Source organism: Penaeus japonicus, unplaced genomic scaffold (assembly GCF_977035675.1).
Source record: "Penaeus japonicus unplaced genomic scaffold, GWHDUDI00000001_assembly GWHDUDI00000029, whole genome shotgun sequence".
In the NCBI taxonomy this organism is placed as follows: domain Eukaryota; kingdom Metazoa; phylum Arthropoda; class Malacostraca; order Decapoda; family Penaeidae; genus Penaeus; species Penaeus japonicus.
The window spans coordinates 20,763,072-20,783,071 of NW_028234431.1; the positions used below are offsets into that span (position 1 = coordinate 20,763,072).

The following is a 20,000-nucleotide window of genomic DNA, read 5'->3' on the forward strand; positions in this document are numbered from 1 at the left end:
GTCCTATCATGCATCTAGTGGTGCCCAGGTTTATAAAAGGTATGAGATAGCATGGTAAAAATAGGTGTTGGTTGGACCAGTTTTAAAAGTTAACTCCAAGAATATTTCTTTGCTAATTGCAAGATACATTAAGAAAAATACCACAGAATAGACCAAATGATGGACTATTAATTTCATGGAATATGTTAGTGTAACAGGTATTTTGATCCATGAATACTCAGTGCCCTTGCCAGGCAATACAACTTAGAATATGAATTGTGGTGTGCAAGTGTTGTGGGAGTGGTGTTGGCTTGGAATTTACAATATAGAATAAGGCTCTTGTGCTCACAGAACTTGATGTTGTGAACATATTTAAATTGAAAGCTTATGTTTGCTTCTAAATCAAAGTACATTACAATTCAAGAGTTGTTTTCTGTGCCTTTAGTTTTTTAATCACTGAAGAGTGAAGAGAGGTTTGACTTTTTGGCACTAATGATTATCCTTTGCACACAGGGATTTATTTTAACCTATTCCACTATCATAATGTTCATGATGACCAGATTATGTACGTAGGAAGGTCTTTCTTCTCCTATAATTTTTTTTTCTAACTAAATTCACATGCAAGGCTAAAAGTCTTTGGTTAAAATGGAACCCTTGCATGCTTTCTCATACTTTCAATATGTTCTTATTTACCTTTTTTCACATCACTTTCCAAGGTTTTAGGGGAATATTTTGCCCTTGTGAATGTAATTATAAGCTTAAACAATATGTACTCTGAATCTAAGTGAGGTTATGAATGTATTGTTTTTCATAAGGCCTTTGTATCCTCATGAAGGTGAAGTGAAATATATCAGGGGTTGATAGACCTTTTTTTTCTTTTTTTTTATGATTATTATTATTATTCCATTTAATTCTCTTACTTGATTTTATGTTGTTTTTTATTCATAGTTAGATTTATTTCACCATTACCCTTTCGACAGATATTCTTCCAGACTGACTTTTATATCGTTATCACTAGCTATTCTTAATATTGTTTCTCTACACCCTCCAGGTGGTGGTAATGTTATTGTGTCCCGAGTGCAAGAGGTAGACATTTCTGGACTGACAGTGCACCCAGCTTGTGTCGTATCCATACTACTGACCAGCCTCCGCACAGAGTCTTGGAGAGTCAGCAACAACCAACACAACCCACTGCCAGCACAGAGTGTCATCATCAACATATCTGGCAAAGTACTTATGATACAACGAGATCAGCAGGCAGATGGTGCAGGCAGCAATGGCAAGTTGGTAAGTTAAGGCTGAATTATCTTTGCACCTTTGGAGGATGTTCAAAATATTTCAAATGTTATTTTCCCACATTTTTCAACCTGTGCAGTGTACAGTTTGGTTTTATTTGTTTGGTGTTCAATTTTTACTCACATGTGCAAGTAGCTATATTTGTACTAATGAAATATTCACTCTTCCAGTTCCATTGTGCGCAAATGACACCAATTGTCCTTGCCTCTAGCTGTGAAGCTTTGTGGTGTAGTAGCTGTGCTGTAAGCCATAAACCACACCTTAGTCACGCACTATGGCTACACTGTGGTGTTCATGGCACACGTGCCTGGCTACCACTTTTTCCCAACTCTGCTGACAAATCTCACATTTTCTTGGCTCGCAGGATAATGCTGCCATTTACTCCGTCCATATATCCTCTAGGTGAGCAGAATCTTATGTTCTTGTATGTTGATGTATTCATATATATTTTATTATTTTTAATTAATTCCTTGTAATTTTATCTGATAAGTGCTTTGGGAAGCAATAAAGAAGATATATACAAGGTTGAAATCTTTATTTTAAGTGAAAAACAAAAATGTAAGGGTGTGATAGAATAAAGAAACTTGACAGGCAATATTATTGTCAACAGGGCAACTGTTTGTTCTTGATTATACACTTATATTTTAAGTATTACAAATATCTGAAATGAAAGGATAGGACATTTTTCTATATCAATGAATAATGATGATAATTGATAAAAATACTGATGAAAATATATCATGTATGAACGTGGCAGAAGATAAAAGAGCTGTACCTTTTCTTTTCAGCTGTGTTGTTTGAGGAAGGTATCTTGCTGGGGGCAGAGACTGACACGTCCCTGCTGGCATGTGACGCTGCATCTCTGCACCAGCCACTTACTGTTGTAGAGCGGACTGTGAGTTTGCATTTTATATCTGAAAGTATGGATTTTCTTCTGAGATCATTTTCATTATTGCCTAATGGATAATTTTGATATCTGTGAGGTTTGATTTTCACTGTTATATTTCAGAGTCAAGTTTACCTGCATCACTTGTTGAGACAGTTGCTGAGAAGAAACCTTGGTTACCACGCTTGGGAGGTGGCCAGCACATGTCGGGACTTGCCATACTTCCCACATGCACTAGAGCTTCTCCTGCATCAGGTAAAGCAAATCTCTACTATGTATTTTTGTTTTTGATATTTCTTACTTTCTTATTTGAAGAAAGGTAGTAAGCAAGTGTTAGATATTTGCACATTGTTATTATTGTTTTATAAGATAAAACCTTGTTGCAGGTTCTGGAAGAAGAAGCCTCCAGTAAAGACCCACTTCCAGATTGCTTGCTACCCCGAGTAGTAGAGTTCATCAGAGAGTTCCCAGTGTACCTGCAGACAGTAGTACAATGTGCACGAAAGACTGAGCTGGCCTTATGGCGCTACCTCTTCTCTGCGGCGGGCAGTCCCAAGCTCCTCTTTGTTAAGGCTTTGGAAGAGGCACAGCTGGACACTGCTGCATCATACCTTATCATCCTGCAGGTATGGCTGTCAGGCAGAAAGTCAGTTAGACCTGTTTAAAAAAAAATAGTAAAAGTTTTTACATTTTTTGATTGTTGTGGACTATTACATACCACTTCTAGATGAGATTTAAATTGTTTTGTGCATTTTAAAATCTTACATTCACCAAAACAGGGAAGTGGCATATTTGATAAAGGAAATGATGCTGATCATATTTTGACTTTCTTAGTTTGTCTTGTGGTTTCTTAGTATCAATTTATGATGTGTCTCAGCTTTAAATTATATGATAAAATGTAGGTCATGGTTATTTACAGCCCCAAAACATAAGTCACTGTGTAAGATTATTTTTCCATTTTTATGGAACTTAACCCAATCTCGACGGGCCCGGCGAGAAGTGGCAACCCCCTATGCCAGACCTATGCAATATTGCATCAGGAATGTCACACTGGTGTGTCGCCCCGTCATCAGGCATTTAGCTGTGTCACACGGGTGTGACACACCGTCATCATAGGGTTAATGTTCATACATGATTCATTGAATTTCTTGAATACAACCATTATCATCCTGTAAATCCTCACAATTGACATGATAATCCAAGGTAATCAGTTCTCATCTGTGTCACTCCCATCTGGATCAACTACATTATTATCATCCCAATTTTCATCAGCATTATTGACTTCCACAAGATGATCTATCTTCTATCTCTTCTATAGTATTTTGATATAGATCCTTGAGTTTTTCATAAATTTTACTACATTGGCATTTGCATCTTTACTATATATGATATGCAATATTCATGAAATTTATTCTGAATATCAATAATATCTGAGATTACAGAAAATCATATGCAATGCTTGATGATTTTTGAAAGTTACCTGCATTATTTTATGATTATATTTTGGAGGTTTTGTGTGAAATTGATTTGCAAGTGAGTTGGAAAGGCTCTGAGAAATAACCTAGTTTGATTCATTGATTGAGGTGTTTACCCTACAGAATCTGGAGAGTGCCTCTGTGAGTAGAAGCCATGCCACACGCCTTTTAGATGCTACGTTAGAAGCTGGCAAGTGGGACCTTTCAAAAGACCTCATTCGATTCCTCCGTTCAATAGGTATTAAAGTTATATTTGTGTGGATTTGTTATTGTCTAATAGTCAGGTATCATCTCAGTGTTTAATATTTGTTCATTGTAGTGTGAAAAAAATCAATCAGAAGGTAGTTTATGTGCTTGACTGACATAGTTTGATTTTGCTATTAATGAGGGAGGAAGCAATAATTTATTTGAAATAAAACTGATCTATCTTGGTGATGTTGTAAAATTCTCTTCAGGTTCATTGAAAATTACCTCACTTAGAATAGATATAATAAGAGATTGACATTGATACAAAATAGATTTTCATTTGATTGAACCAATTAAATTAACTAAATAATCAGTTTTCTTGGGACTTCTGTCTTAAAGAATACTTTATTATAATATTGTTTCATCCCCCTCCTCCCTCAACACGAGTAGATCCGACAGACCTGGACTCTCCGAAGCCATCAGTGCCATCCTGTGGGAGTACTAAGGTTGGGTTCAGCCATGCCACACCCCCCGTGTCCCCTGCATGTGCTGATGAAGACCTTTCGATGATTCTCCCCAACACACAGGTACTAACAGTGACTCTTCCTCTGTAACTCTCTAACCGTGATGGGAATGACAAGATTTCCAATGTCTGTGATTGGCCCTGATGTATCAGTGTGTAGCATGAGTTAATTGTGTAGATGAATATAGTGATGCAGACCAGTGTATTCTTAGACCATTATGGGTTGTCCTCTATTGGTTATTTTGGCAGATGCAAATTGTAATGTAGGTGATGAGTTTTTACCCTGTGTGACATGCATTAGAAAAAACAGAACATAAAGCAAAGAAATGAGTACATGGATAAAAAGGTATAGAAAATTAAGATGATGGTTTCAAATACAGATACATGCTAACTCCTGTACATACCCTACCAACCTACTAACCTACCAACCTACCAACCTACCAACCTACTAACCTACCAACCTACTAACCTACCAACCTACCAACCTACCAACCTACTAACCTACCTAACTACTAACCTACCAACCTACTAACCTACCAACCTACTAACCTACCAACCTACTAACCTACCAACCTACCAACCTACCAACCTACCAACCTACCAACCTACCAACCTACCAACCTACTAACCTACCAACCTACTAACCTACCAACCTACTAACCTACTAACCTACCAACCTACCAGTCTACTAACCTACCAACCTACCAACCTACTAACCTACTAACCTACCAACCTACCAACCTACCAACCTACCAACCTACCAACCCACCAACCCACCAACCCACCAACCCACCAACCGACTTATCTACCTACCTACCTACCTACCTACCTACCTACCTACCTACCTACCTACCTACCTACCTACCTTCCTTCCTTCCTTCCTTCCTTTCTATGTATCTATCTATCTATCTATCTATCTATCTATCTATCTATCTATCTATCTATCTATCTATCTATCTATCTATCTATCTATCTATCTATCTATCTATCTATCTACCTACCTACCTACCTGCTACCTACCTACCTACCTACCTACCTACCTACCTACCTGATACCTACCTACCTGATACCTACCTACCTACCTACCTACCTACTTATTTACCAATCTATTTATTTATCTAATTACTTATCTACTTACCTACATATTTACCAGTCTATTTGTTTATCTAATTATTTACCTACCTACCAATCTACTTACCTATTTACCTACCTACTTACCAATCTACTTAGCTACCTACCTATCTACATAGCTACCTACGTAACTGCTATCTACTTACCTACCTACATAACTGCTATCTACTTACCTAGCTTCCTTCCTTCCTTCCTTCCTTCCTTCCTTCCTTCCTTCCTTCCTTCCTTCCTTCCTTCCTTCCTTCCTTCCTTCCTTCCTTCCTTCCTTCCTTCCTACCTTCCTACCTTCTTACCTTCTTATCTACCTACTTACCAACCTATTGACCTTCAGACCCTCCTACTGACCCTGCCAACCTATCTATCTCTCTATGTATCTATCTTTCTATGTATGTATCTACCTACCTACATACTTACCTATCTACCAATCTATTTATTTATCTAATTACTTACCTACCTACCTGCTATCTAAATGTTCTGTGTTATGAGTCTTCCTTTTCTGTCAGTGATAGGAAAAGCATGTTACTAAGATATTTCACTCTGTTTAACTTTCCTGTCTGAACTTGCTGTAAGAAACAATTTCATTGAATGCAGGGGATTTAATGTCACACACAGCTCATATGCTTTTCTTTAAGGGAGTAATATAAAAGTATATTGTAGCTTGAGTTTTAATGTTGATTAACATTTACTCTTTTTATTTTGAATTATTAACCTGCTTGTCATGGAAAGTGGTGCATAGTATTTATGATTATTATTTTTTTTTATTCCAATTTGTAGCAACTTCATAGTTAGATCTTTTTAACCCTCTTTCATTATTGTTATTATTCATTATTTTATTTTTACTATTATTTTAGTCATATTGACATTTTTTCTTTTTGAGTAACTAATTTGACCTATACATTTGTGTATCAGATACAGATGTTGCGAAGACATTCCTCTGTTCTGATCACCGCCCCGCAGGTATTATTATTTAATTTTGTCATTTGGTGATTTTAGTGGCTGTGTGTTGCCATTTGACAAATTTATGCATGTTGGGGTTTTTATAATAAGGTGTGGTAAGTTCCCTTTGATTGACATTGCTGTGTATTGCAAAAATAATCTGGACAAGTTCTCTACACATAAAGATACATCTCTTACATTGCCTGTCACATATTTTTGTAAAGTTCTGTGTGTTATTTGTCTGTTCTGTTGTGATCTCAGTCATATCTGTATATGTTCCAACTTTTATTTTCTGTTGCTTCCACTTTGCTGCATCATTCTGTATTATTTAGTTTTCACTGCCTGAAACTTTGTATCACAGATAATTGACTTACAACCATTGCACTGCACTTGTTCTTCATGACAGAATACATGCCTGATTATCAACTGTGATTGGTGTTTGTTCTTTTGACTTGTAATCAGACCTTTTTCAAAGTACATTTTGCAGGGGAATAGACTCATTGCAGTAATTTAAGTAATGTTATCAGTAGTTCATGGATTGATTTTGTTTATATTTAACATTTTGCTTAAGGATTGTTCTTGGTACAAGTTTGTAACTGAAATGTTGATTAACCTGTTAACACTGGATAATAAAATATCAAGTCAAGTGGTGGCAATACCTGCCGCCAGGTGTGAGATATTTTGTCATGCCTTTCCATATGGCTATCACGCCGGGTGCTTGGGCACGTAGAGGTTAGCTGGGGTCAGAGTGGGTGAACAGATTGAGCTGTTACACTTACGTGCTTGAAATAACCCAGCGGTTAGACATTTCAGCAACCGGTTAAGAAAATATAGTTTCAAGAACCAGTTCTTTGAAAAAGTATTTGGATACAATTAAAAAATGATGCAGCAGTATAATGATTTTATGCAGAAGAGGTATATTAGTGACTTGTAAGAATATTTATTGTTTTTTTATGATTTGACTTATGGTGGAACTTTCAGTATACTGTAATAATACCTTGAAATTAAGAAGGTCTTTGGGGGATTGAATTTATAAGTAGTACTTCTGTGTTTAAGATGAGTTAATTTACAGATTAGATTGTTTATTCCTTTCTATATGAATTATCTGGTAAAGCCTACTAATCAATTTACAGCTTGGTTAAGATTGAAAGACTTGTAGTATATTTACCAGAAAGTATACATCATTTTAAACCTTAATTTGCAATAGGACTGGCTTTTTGTGCCATATGATTTTGGTGTAAACTTGTGTATATAATACCCATAATATGAGGCCCCATGCGCCAAACAATCGTAACCCGAAATTCGTGGTTTTGAGTAAATCGCGATCAAAGTTAAACACTGATAACGCACGTAGAATTGGTACGAATATGTAAGTATTATACATGAAATGAAAGGTCTTGGGTAGTTTTGTTTAGTTAAATAGGTTTTGAAAGTAAGTAAGAATATATCCGGTTAATTGACACAGAGTTAATTATACCCCAATCAATATGAGTAATTAAAATAAATTTTTAAAACAAATCTAAGTTATTATTTTAAGAGTGCTTGTTTTAAATAGGAATATGTGAAGGTTTCATGATGATAGGTGTAAAAGTAAATTTTATGTAAATATTTATCGAGTGAAAAATTAAATATTTTTCTGGGCTTTCTGGGAAAGTTTCTGGGCTAGAGTGGCGCGAGCGAGAGCGTTAGCGTGGCTGTGATTGGCTGAGGCGCGGTGTGATTGGGTTTTGCACGTCAGGCAGGAACAGCTGGCCTGGGGACGTTACTATTCTTTGGCTGAAAATCGCGCGGGGTATCTCGCTACTTTTTTGCACGCTTTTTCGCTCTACTTCCCACCGTGTTTTAGGTACGTAGAAGGTTGGATTTTGCTTGGCTGACTTCACCATAAGATTTTTACACCCATCTACTCCATGATGCTGCCTTTATCTCAAAACCTCAAAATTCAGTGTTACGATTGTTTCGCGGGCGGGGCCTCATATATTATTCTCTCATTTTTATGAATTTCATGAACAAGTCACAAAAGAATGCCTTATCCTAATTTGCACATTGGAATGGAAGGGCATGTGTGTATGTGGCATATTTGTGATTTTTATGTGTGTGCATGTGTATGTGTGAATTTGTGCATTTGTAACATCTACCTTACATGTACTATGTTGGAAAATGTATTACTGTGGTATATGGAATTTGGTTTAACCCACTCACGCCGGATGACGTGCTGACATGTTTCGTGGTTTTCGTGTCAGACGCCGCCGACGAGATATCTGGCCAAGGCCGGCGCTCGGGGTGAGCGAGCGGGCAGCCCAGGTTCGCGGCCCGAGCACCGGAGAATCTCGAAGCGTTCGGATGATGCGTTCGAAAACCTCGGTATAGCGACCGCACGGAATGGCCCCGGCGTGAATGGGTTAAACATGCCTGTAGAATGATCATTATTTTTTAACCTGTTAAAACGATGGATGACCTGATATCATGTTATAAGGTGGCGGCACTTACCACCTGGGACGTGATATCACATTATGGTATTTTGTATGACCGGAATGGTAGGTGATTTGTGTGCAAAGTAGGTGGCCATGGCCTTAGTGAGTAAATAGCCCAAGCCTTAGGCCTACGTGGATTGAAATACCCTGGTGGTAAGACCTGGTGGAGCCGAAAGCACCCTGGTGTTATCAGGTTAACCCACTTACGACGGGGGCATTCCAGCCTTGAATGTCCCAATGCCGGGGCGTTCGAATTATTAGGCCTAAATCAATTAAATGGCTGGCACAATACTGTGCCGCCCGGCCACTGGGCTTTTGAATGCACGGTACAGTACTGTACCACCCGTCCAGAGAGGGTTAATGTAGATTTTGTATTATAATGAAAGATTGAATCTAAAAAAAAGAAGTGAGATAGGTGTTCTTTATTTTGCAGCAAAAGGGGCAGTGTTTTGTTATTTCTTGTCTTTAAGGAAGGGAAAATGTAAAGAAAATGAAATCCAAAAGATTAATTACTTTATTTTTATTATAGATATATATATTTTATAACCCATTCATGCCTGGGCTATTCCGGATCTGAATGGTTGAAATGCTGGGGTTTTTGAATGCATAAGCCTAACGCCTCAGGATTTTCAGGCGACTAGCCGTGAGTGAGCACTGTAAGCCCGCTCACCCTGCACGCCGGCCTTGACCAAATATCTCGTTGCCGGCGTCTGACCCCAAAACCACTGAACGTGTTAGCAAGTCAACCGGCATGAATGGGTTAAGGAAGTTAGGATTTATGTTTAGGTTTGCATTTGTTAACCCTTCTGAGATGGGAACATCTTAACCCATTCCCACCGGCACTGTTCCATCTTTCCCTCTTTTTGGCTGCAATGCCGGGGCTCTCGAACGCATAGGCCTAAATCAATTATACAATTGACGGCGCATGCCGGCACCTGGCACTATGCATATTACATAAACGCCTCCTCCTGGAGGCCAAACTCTTTCCCCTGGACACCCGGATTGATCAGATGGCGGCCCAGTTCCTTGCAAATGTCCTACAGTCCCCACTGGACTCGCAGCTAAGACAGAGAGTGCAGCGTCGGCTTGCACAAAACCAAGAACTTTTTGCTAACAACACCTGGCTGTCTCAGACAACCAGAGTGCTGAAACGCTTTGAGCTCAAAGAGACACTACTGATCAAGGGCATGGACCATCCCCACCCTGACTATGTCTCAGCCCCGCCGTGGGCACGATCCTTGATAGAGTTCTCTGTCATGAGTCTATCAAGAAGAAAAACGCAGTACTCACCGCCTCTATTGAAGGCTGAGGCGGAGAGGAACATTACAGCAATCACGCCGCTGAACAGTAAAACCTACTTCACGGATGGTTCTGTAGACCCCATCACCCGCACTGCAGGCGCCGGTTTTGCAGCAAGGGGCATAGAGAAAGCTATGCGGGTATCAGACAATGCCTCCTCGCTCCAGGCAGAGGCAGTAGCTATTATGGGAGCCCTAGCCCATGCAGCCCAGACGGACGGGCATGTTGTTATACACACAGACTCTAGGGCCGCCATTGACAGCCTGCAACAAAGCACGCCCCTTGATAACGTTTACCTGGTAACCTCGATTCTCACCATTGCTCAGAGAATCCTGGATCAGGGAAGACGCATCATCATCAACTGGGTCCCAAGCCATGTTGGTATTGAAGGGAATGACGTAGCTGACAGGTTAGCGGAGGAAGGCAGGAAGAAACCCTTGAGTGATCTTGTGGTGCATCCTAGCCGGGAACTGCTAAGGCGTAAAACGATCGTTGCAGGGCAGGTCGGTGCCCTGCAGCGACACAGAGAGGAAGCGAGAACCTCCCCCTCGGCCAGCTGGTACTCAAACGCCACAGGCTATGAGTCGCTGATACTCTCTCCCAGAATATCAAGGTGTGCTGAAGTCAGTCTGCACAGACTGAGAATAGGCTACCCTTGTGCGTGGCAAATCATCCCCACTATTGGGCAAGATGAGCGACGCTGTGAGTATTGTGGCGCGCCGGACGCCAAATTAGAGCACTACCTGATGGAATGCGAGCACACTCGCTTCCTCAGGCAGGGCCCAGAGACGACAGCCGCCGGGCTGGTTAGAAGGCTATGCCTGTCATTAGCCCCCTGGCAACTGGAGCGCCTACAGGCAATCCGACCGCCAAGGTAAAAGTTCAGTCATGATGATCAGATGAGTCAGCACTTATAGCCAACAGAGACCGGGCTACCCCTTCCACACAACCCGGGCGAAGCGACGTCTTCGCAAAATCTCTCTGAACTGAGCTGAATTGAATCAGCGATGATGATCAGAAAAGATTAGATAAGATGAGTCAGCACTCATAGCTGGCAGAGGCCGGGCCGCCTTGAGCATATAGCCCGGGCGAAGCGACGTCTTCGCATATCTGTCTGAACTGAACTGATCTGTGGACGGTGGCCGGCGGTATCGGGTTAAGATGTTAATCCTGGGTGGGGCATCTTAACCCAAATCCTCTTGGATGGTGATCTCTGGCACATGATGTATCTCTGGGAGGCTACCACATAGGCCTAAACTTGTATTCCAGGGACTTATCGGGTGGGGTAGGGTATGCACTGCACACACATATGGTGTAGGATTAAATAGTATTTTTGTGACCTTATATTGGAAAATTTATGCAAATTATCTTTTTTTTTACTGATTTTTTTTTATATTAACCTTTCTCCATACTCTATAGCAGGTATTATAGGGGAATACCTAGTTCAGTTCAGTTCAGTTCAGACAGATTTGCGAAGACGTCGCTTCGCCCGGGCTATATGCACAAGGCGGCCTGGCCTCTGCCAGCTATGAGTGCTGACTCATCTTATCTAATCTTATCTGATCATCATCGCTGAATTCAATTCAGCTCAGTTCAGAGAGATTTTGCGAAGACGTCGCTTCACCCGGGTTGTGTGGATGAGGTAGCCCGGTCTCTAGTGGCTATAAGTGCTGACTCATCTGATCATCATAACTGAACTTTTACCGTGGCGGTCGGATTGCCTGTAGGCGCTTTAGTTGCCAGGGGGCTAGTGACAGGCACAGCCGTCTAACCAGCCCGGCAGCTGTCGTCTCTGGGCCCTGCCTGAGGAAGCGAGTGTGCTCGCATTCCATCAGGTAGTGCTCTAATTCGGCGTCCGGCGCGCCACAATACTCACAGCGTCGCTCATCTTGCCCAATAGTGGGGATGATTTTCCACGCACAAGGATAGCCTATTCTCAGTCTGTACAGACTGACTTCAGCACACCTTGATATTCTGTGAGAGAGTATCAGCGACTCATAGCCTGTGGCGTTTGAGTACCAGCTGGCCGAGGGGGAGGTTCTCGCTTCCTCTCTGTGTCGCTGCAGGGCACTGACCTGCCCTGCAACCATCGTTTTACGCCTTAGCAGTTCCCGGCTAGGATGCACTACAAGATCACTCAAGGGTTTCTTCCTGCCTTCCTCCGCTAACCTGTCAGCTACGTCATTCCCTTCAATACCAACATGGCTTGGGATCCAGTTGATGATGATGCGTCTTCCCTGATCCAGGATTCTCTGAGCAATGGTGAGAATCGAGGTTACCAGGTAAACGTTATCAAGGGGCGTGCTTTGTTGCAGGCTGTCAATGGCGGCCGTAGAGTCTGTGTGTATGACAACATGCCCGTCCGTCTGGGCTGCATGGGCTAGGGCTCCCATAATAGCTACTGCCTCTGCCTGGAGCGAGGAGGCATTGTCTGATACCCGCATAGCTTTCTCTATGCCCCTTGCTGCAAAACCGGCGCCTGCAGTGCGGGTGATGGGGTCTACAGAACCATCCGTGAAGTAGGTTTTACTATTCAGCGGCGTGATTGCTGTAATGTTCCTCTCCGCCTCAGCCTTCAATAGAGGCGGTGAGTACTGTGTTTTTCTTCTTGATAGACTCATGACAGAGAACTCTATCAAGGATCGTGCCCACGGCGGGGCTGAGACATAGTCAGGGTGGGGAAGGTCCATGCCCTTAATCAGTAGTGTGTCTTTGAGCTCAAAGCGTTTCAGCACTCTGGTTGTGTGAGACAGCTAGGTGTTGTTAGCAAAGAGCTCTTGGTTTTGTGCAAGCCGACGCTGCACTCTCTGTCTTAGCTGCGAGTCCAGTGGGGACTGTAGGACATTGGCAAGGAACTGGGCCGCCATCTGATCAATCCGGGTGTCCAGGGGAAAGAGTTTGGCCTCCAAGAGGAGGTTAGTAACCTTAGCCCACTCAGGGGCACCCAGAATAATCCTGGCGGCTTCGTTTTGCATGATGTCGAGTCTTTTCCTGAGTCCACAATGGGACGGACAGCGTGCATGTAGAAAGATCTTAGTACGTGGTGTCCAGCCCCTAAGCACTGCCCAGACAGAGCTCTCATGACAGAGAGCCTTGCCCTGGTCCGGTCTAAGAGATGTTTCATCTTGGAGCGGAAGGTGAGGTTCTTATCGATCCATACCCCCAAGTATTTGTAGACGTGTACCCACTCAAGCTCTAGACCTTGGACTCGCAGTCTTTGATCACAGACATTATGTTTCAGCGCCATTGCCTTTGATTTGGCTGCTGAGATCTTAAGCCCGACTCTGCAGCATTCCTCAGATATTAGGTCCAGACAACGCTGGGCCTTTCTGACTGGATTCACATTTCTTCTCCCAGTGGAGATAATTGCTAGATCATCTGCATATGAAATGATCGTGCACCCCGCTGGGAGTGGAATGTCGAGAATGTTTAACATGATGTTGAACAGAGCCGGGCTAAGGACCCCTCCTTGAGGGGTGCCATTCTCCAGAGGCAAATGCCTGGAAAGGTGACCTTGGAACTTCACTCTGGCAGTTCTGTTCCGAAAGTAATCGGCAATCCAGGCAAGCAGCCTGCCTTTGATTCCCTTGCAGATCAGGATCTCCTGAATGGCTAATGGGTTTGCCAGTTCAAAAGCCTTCTCCAGGTCAAGGAAGACAATGACAGCGCTGCTGCTGCTGACAGTGCTCAGTAAGGTGGCCATGCTGTGGGAAGTGCTCTTGCCCCTTGTGAACCTGTGTAGGTGTTCATGTGGAGGTCCCAGCTTCCATTGGAGCCGATTCAGTACCATTTTCTCTGCTGTCTTTCCCAGACAGCTAAGCAGGGAGATGGGGCGATACCGTCCCGGCTCCTTTGGTTTGGGGACGGGAATTATATCAGCCCTCTTCCAGCACTGTGGCAGTGAGGAAGTTTCCCAGGACTTGTTGATGAGATGCAAAAGTGCAAGCTCACCTTCATGTCCTAGGTGGGAAATGATGGGGTGGGAGATCCCATCGCAACCTGGGGCTGACCGGGTAATTCCCTCAGAGAGAACATGGCATCTGTATCATCAGGCTCGACCGCCTTTTCTCTGATGAGGGCATGCCTGCCTGGGAGCAGTTGTTCTTGGCATGCCCTCAGCTCTGCTGGTAGACAGACGCTACTTGTTCTAGCAGAGAACTCGAGTGCCAGTCTCTCCGCCTCCGACCGCGGGTCATGGTGGGTCTTTTTGGGGGCTGAGCGATTCGTGGCCCGTCTGATACGGTTCCACAATTCTGAAAGGGAGGTTTGGTGGCCAAAGGACTCACACCACTCCAGCCAATTTTCCTGCTTTAACCTCTTAGCAGTTTCCTGAGCATCCCTGAGAGCCTCTCTCAGAAGAGTGTGGTTCTCGGGAGTTCTCTGTCTGCGAAAGTGTCTTCTGCACATATTGATTCTGTGGTTGACCTCCTTAATCTCATCATTGTAGTACCAGGCGTCCTTGAAACACCTAGACCACTGACGAGTTTTGGGGATGGTTTCTGAGGCTGCCTCGTCTATGGCATTTACTAGTCTGGCCTCAAGTATATCCACATTATCATTAAGTGAGGAGTCACTGGTTCGGAGGCACTTGGCCAGAGCCTCCTGGAAGGCTTTCCAGTTGGCTCTTTCCACCTTCCATCGAGGATTGTGCTGGGGCATGGGTGCCGGGCCAGCATCCAAGATGGTGGTGACTATCCCATAGTGATTGCTCGTGGCAGTGTTGTCCACAGACCAACTAATTCTCTTGACCAGGGCTGCAGTGACAAAGGTGAGGTCAAGGACCCCCCCGCTAACGTGCGTAGGCTCCTGGCTGTTGAGAAGAGCAATCTCTGGGCATGACTCTAGCACCTCGGCTATATGGCAGCCTGCCACATCACGTCTCTGAGTGGGAGCCAGTATGTGGTGGTGGGCATTAAAGTCCCCCCCCTATGAGAATTAGCTCATGTGCTGCAGCAGCACAGGCTTCACTGATATCTAAGCCCCTACAGTTTGGCCTACTGTATACATTGTACAGCTTGAGAGGACCCCGGCCAAATGGATCTCAACAGCAAGAAATTCGACACCCTCTCCACACTGCCCAGGATCGGCAATCAGGGAGCAGGGGATAGTTGACTTCACAAGGGTAATCAGGCCTCTGGCACCTTGCGTACTCGGTAGCACAAAGGGATGATATCCCGAGAAGCGTACAGATTCCCCTGTTAGCGTCTCTTGGAGCATGACAACATCAATGTTCCAAGATCGCACGATCGCGTGGAGAAGGGCGGCCCTAGGGGAGAAGCTGTTGATGTTCCACTGTAGTATGCTTAAGTTACTGGCCATAGTGCTTGTCTGCGTTCACTAAGTCATTGACGTCAAGGTATTCGGTCTCTGTGTCCGACGCCCCCATGTGGGTACCGTCAGACATTTCGGAGTCTGACAACTCCTTGGTGAGTTCCACACTGAGTGTGATTTCCTCACTTGACTCGTCACTGTCGTCAGGACAGGTCGAGTTGGAAGGGCTGGATCTCCTGGGAATACCTAGCTTTTGTATTATGGTTTCATATCATGTTCAATAATAATAATTTTTAGGCGAGTTATGGTTTACAGAAAAGTTTTACATCAAATATTTATTTTTGATAAAAGATATATAAAACAATACATACAAAATATATACAGGTTATTTACAATATTTACATGCCTTTTTTTCAATTTGTTGCATAGAAGCACGCACACAGTGCTGCATCATAAAGGCAGCAAGTGTAGCTAGACATGGTCCTCTTTCCCCTCGACTGCCAGCAGTATTTGCATCGCCGGTACTTCCCTCCATCATCATCTCGAGGGTTTGTGCTGGAGGATTGGAGCAGGGCTGGGAAGCTAACTGGAGAGATCTGGATGGTGTTACCACTCGCCAAGGGGTGATGCTCCTTCGCCTTCTCACTGTTATCCCCATTGGCCACTGAAGTAACTCATCTATAAGCTGGAGGTATAATTCCAGCTGAGTCATTTTACCACTGAGCCACTTGTGCACTCCATGTGCATTGATAATTGCCATATCCAGCAGATTGTAAAACAATTCTATGCACCATTTGTTTATCTTCCTTGCTGCTGGATGTGATTTGAGCCAACTGATCACTTATGTCCACCCCTTTCATCCCATTGTTGTAATTAGGGTGTCCTTACCTACCCTCTATTAGGTGGGAGGTCGACGATCTCATCCCCCTTGTGCATTGTGGACAAGATGTTGACTGGCTTCTTGTTAAACCATGACATTGCCAACATCCCTGCCTTTGATGTTCTGAAGTCGATGTCCCCTTTCTTTTTCACTGAAAGATCTTTTGGCATGAACTTTCTGATGATCCTGACGGAACCAATGACCTCTGTTTTCTGGGACTGTAGGTAGTGAAACAGTGTGGGTGAAGAGTACCAGTTGTCAGGGTACAACTGATACCCCTTTTCAAATATCCCCGCTTCATGTATCAAGTCAACAATGGCTTTCATGCTTGTGGGGACATCACTTTGGTCTTGCCCCAATTAGATGCGGAAAGCTGAAGTGTACCCAGCTACCTTCCCTTCATTTGCACACAGTTTATATACTTTCATGCCAAACCTGGCTCTCTTTGACAGGTACTGGACAGCATGATGATGTCCTCTATAAACCCACAATGACTCATCGACAGCTAGTTTCTTTTCTGGAGTAAAAATCTCTTTGAAGGTCCTTTGCAGTGTCCACTGTTGTTGAAGTGGAGGTTGGCGGTCAATAAGTCGTAATGGTCCCTCGTCATAGTCTGACGGACCATATCACTATTAACAAGGGGATTATCACACCAATAAAACCTATAAGTTGGTCAGGGCTGTATTCCCATAAGAAGACGGAGAGCTATATACTTCTGTAGCTCCTCTACAGTGCTGTCTTCCCAGGCCTTCTTATGAGACAATTGGTTGGACAGGTGCTACTGAGTGTACAAATTTGTCTTGGTCTTCAAGGTCTGCCAAAGGTCGGGGAAAGAAGCAGTCCAGGATCTCCTTCAGTGTCAAGTCCTCCTCGAGGCCTAGTCCATCATTCAGACACTATCTGCATCATCCTTTGTTGTCGAAGAAGTTGGGACCATCTACTTGATCCTCATCCTCCCAGTTGGAATCTCCGAACAAGGGAATGGAAGGTGCTGGAGCGATGACGGCTTTATATGACGTTGATGATTGAGGCTCACCCACGTCCTTTAAAGACATGAAGCCCTCATGGGTGTGGGCTCCCCTCAAGGCAGTTGGTGCTAAAAGATTACTTCTGTGGCCAGATGGTCGACCGGCAGAGTAGCGAGAAGCATGAGCGTGTTTTGCGCTATGAATGTGTGGCATATTCAGCGAACAGAGGTCAGGCTAAGAGTGATTTTAGTCAAAAGGTAAGGTCATAGGTCACCTCGTCACCGTCATATTTTTTTGCCAGCCTCGTGTGTATAATTGCAGCCGGTCTCATTTCTGGAAGAAGGATTGTTATGGGGGAGGAGCAATGAGGGATCTCCTCAAGAATGAATCTCCGTCACCTTTGTAGCTGACTTCATTTATGAAGATGGCAAAAATGACTTAGTAACATTGTTCATGTATTTGTCTTGCATAATAGTCTTCATACTTTTTTATAATTATCTTTAAAAGACAGTATAGAGTCTCATTACATTGGATTCTCCAAAACTGAATAAAAATGTAAAATGTTATTGAAATGTAAGGAATAAAGTCTGTAGACTTGATGTTTTCTTGTATACAAATTCGTGAACAAATGTAAAACGTGAAAGAATAATTTTAGGTATGGCTAGAGTCATCAGGTAAGTTTATAGATCAACTTGTCACCAACACCTTTTTAGCCGACCTCATTTGTATTATTTCATTCTGTCTTGTTTCCAGAATAAGATAAGGGATGGATGGGGGATGTGGGAGGGGGGATGGGGGTGAACGGGATCTCAATCACCGTCAGTTTCGTAGCTGGCTTCGTTAGTGAAGGAGGGGAGAGTCCCGAGAAAATATTAAGTGCTACTGAGACTGTCATCTATGCACTGCGCCTGGAAGATCAGGAAGTAAAGGTCCCATCACCTATACATGACGATTAGAAGATTGGCAAGTAAGGTGCCATCATCTATACGTGACACCTGGAAGTTTTGGGTTAAGATATGCTTTCTATTATGCCCATAGGAAAAGGGTTAACAGTGTGAATGAAATAATTTTGAGGTGATTTTAAGATAAATTATGAAAAACTCCCCCCCTTTGTATTTTTAAAACTTATAACCATTGTAGGGGAAGTCAGTGATGCACAATAAAATGATGTGGTTTTATTGTGGTGACAACTAGCAGTTCCAATTGTATAATAAATTGGATACCTGACATTATTAATTACATTTGATGCTTGTTGTAGTTATTATCATTATATAATGCTATATGTGCTCTGTTGACCCTAAGCTATTTATAAATGATTTTTTAGTTAAGGACTTTGATGTTTGTATTGCTTTCTTTGTAAGCAACAACAAAAGGTGTCAGGAGTAGATAGAAGCTTTTTTGGAACTAACTTCTACCATTGGTACCTTGAAGAATAGCAGCAGGATCACAAGAACATATATTGATAAGTTTTACACATGTAATAAAATGGTGTTTTCTATATACTGTTTAGCAAGATGTTTTTAGAGTTTAGGTTCCTTCACTTTTTTCTCTTTTTCTGTTCTGAAGTTGCCAGACATTATAATAAAAGATTTCACATAACTAACACAGGTGCTCCGTGGGAGATCCTTTTCCTCAACATCAGCCCCAAAGGTGGCAGTTGGAGATGGGGCAGCAGTCTCCCATCAGTCGGTGGTGAGAACAACATCAGACTCGGCAAAGGTCCTGCCAGAAATCAGTCGTCAGTGTCAGACTGTGCCGACACAACGTAAGCGATCGACAAATTCTTTGAGCAAGGATGTGTCAACAGCAGAAGAATACTTCCTTGATGTGATTCTGCAGAGACATGCAAAGGTGAGAGGGCAGGAGAAATAGTTGAGAGGTATTTACTAAAAAGACCCTTTTCACTTTTGATTAAAGAAATTTGTTTTATTATTGTTGCATATCTGTCTTTCTCTTTATCTGTCTCTTTATAAAGCTATATATCTGTATATCTATATATCTATATATCTATATCTATATCTATATATATATGTCTATCTGTGTATCTCTCTGTATATCTAACTATCTGTTTATCTTTATCTATTTATCTATATCTTGGCACCTATCTATCTATCTATCTTTTTATCTATTTATTTATCGATCTTTATTTATCTATTTATCTATCTATTTATCTATCTATTTATCTATCTATATCTATCTATCTATCTATGTGTGTGTATGTGTGTGTATGTGTGTGTATGTGTATGTGTATGTGTATGTGTATGTGTATGTGTATGTGTGTGAGTGTATGCGTGTGTGTGCGTGTGTGTGCGTGTGTATGCGTGTGTGTGCGTGTGCGTGTGTGTGCGTGTGTATGCGTGTGTGTGTGTGTGTGTGTGTGTGTGTGTGTGTGTGCGTGTGCGTGTGCGTGTGCGTGTGCGTGTGCGTGTGCGTGTGCGTGTGCGTGTGCGTGTGTGTGTGTGTGCATGTGCATGTGCATGCGGAACTCCTGTGGCATCTTACCCACCATGGTACGATACATGGTGAAGGAGTTCAGAGGGAAAAGTCAAAGAGTAAGAAGATCTTCCGAGGCAATGAAGTGGGGCTTCCCTCTTTCCTTGACCTGAGCAGTATGGACGGTGGAGAGCATCGTAACGGTGTTACGGTCCCTCCACTGTAGAGCTAGCAACCCTGTATTGGAGATGAGGTGTGAGGTG

The 20,000-nt window shown here is 42.8% G+C and overlaps 1 protein-coding gene across 1 annotated transcript in view; it reads left to right on the top strand.

The window, feature by feature from the left end:
* Positions 1-20,000, top strand: part of Rich (Guanine nucleotide exchange factor subunit Rich) — a 48,835-nt gene that overhangs the window by 20,420 nt on the left and 8,415 nt on the right. Inside the window, exons 13-21 of the mRNA XM_086554393.1 lie at positions 1,031-1,266; positions 1,446-1,677; positions 2,064-2,170; positions 2,285-2,416; positions 2,548-2,787; positions 3,760-3,874; positions 4,273-4,409; positions 6,386-6,433; positions 18,913-19,155. Of these exons, the coding sequence (XP_086410519.1) occupies positions 1,031-1,266; positions 1,446-1,677; positions 2,064-2,170; positions 2,285-2,416; positions 2,548-2,787; positions 3,760-3,874; positions 4,273-4,409; positions 6,386-6,433; positions 18,913-19,155 (1,490 nt within the window). The remainder of the gene's footprint in view (positions 1-1,030; positions 1,267-1,445; positions 1,678-2,063; positions 2,171-2,284; positions 2,417-2,547; positions 2,788-3,759; positions 3,875-4,272; positions 4,410-6,385; positions 6,434-18,912; positions 19,156-20,000) is intronic.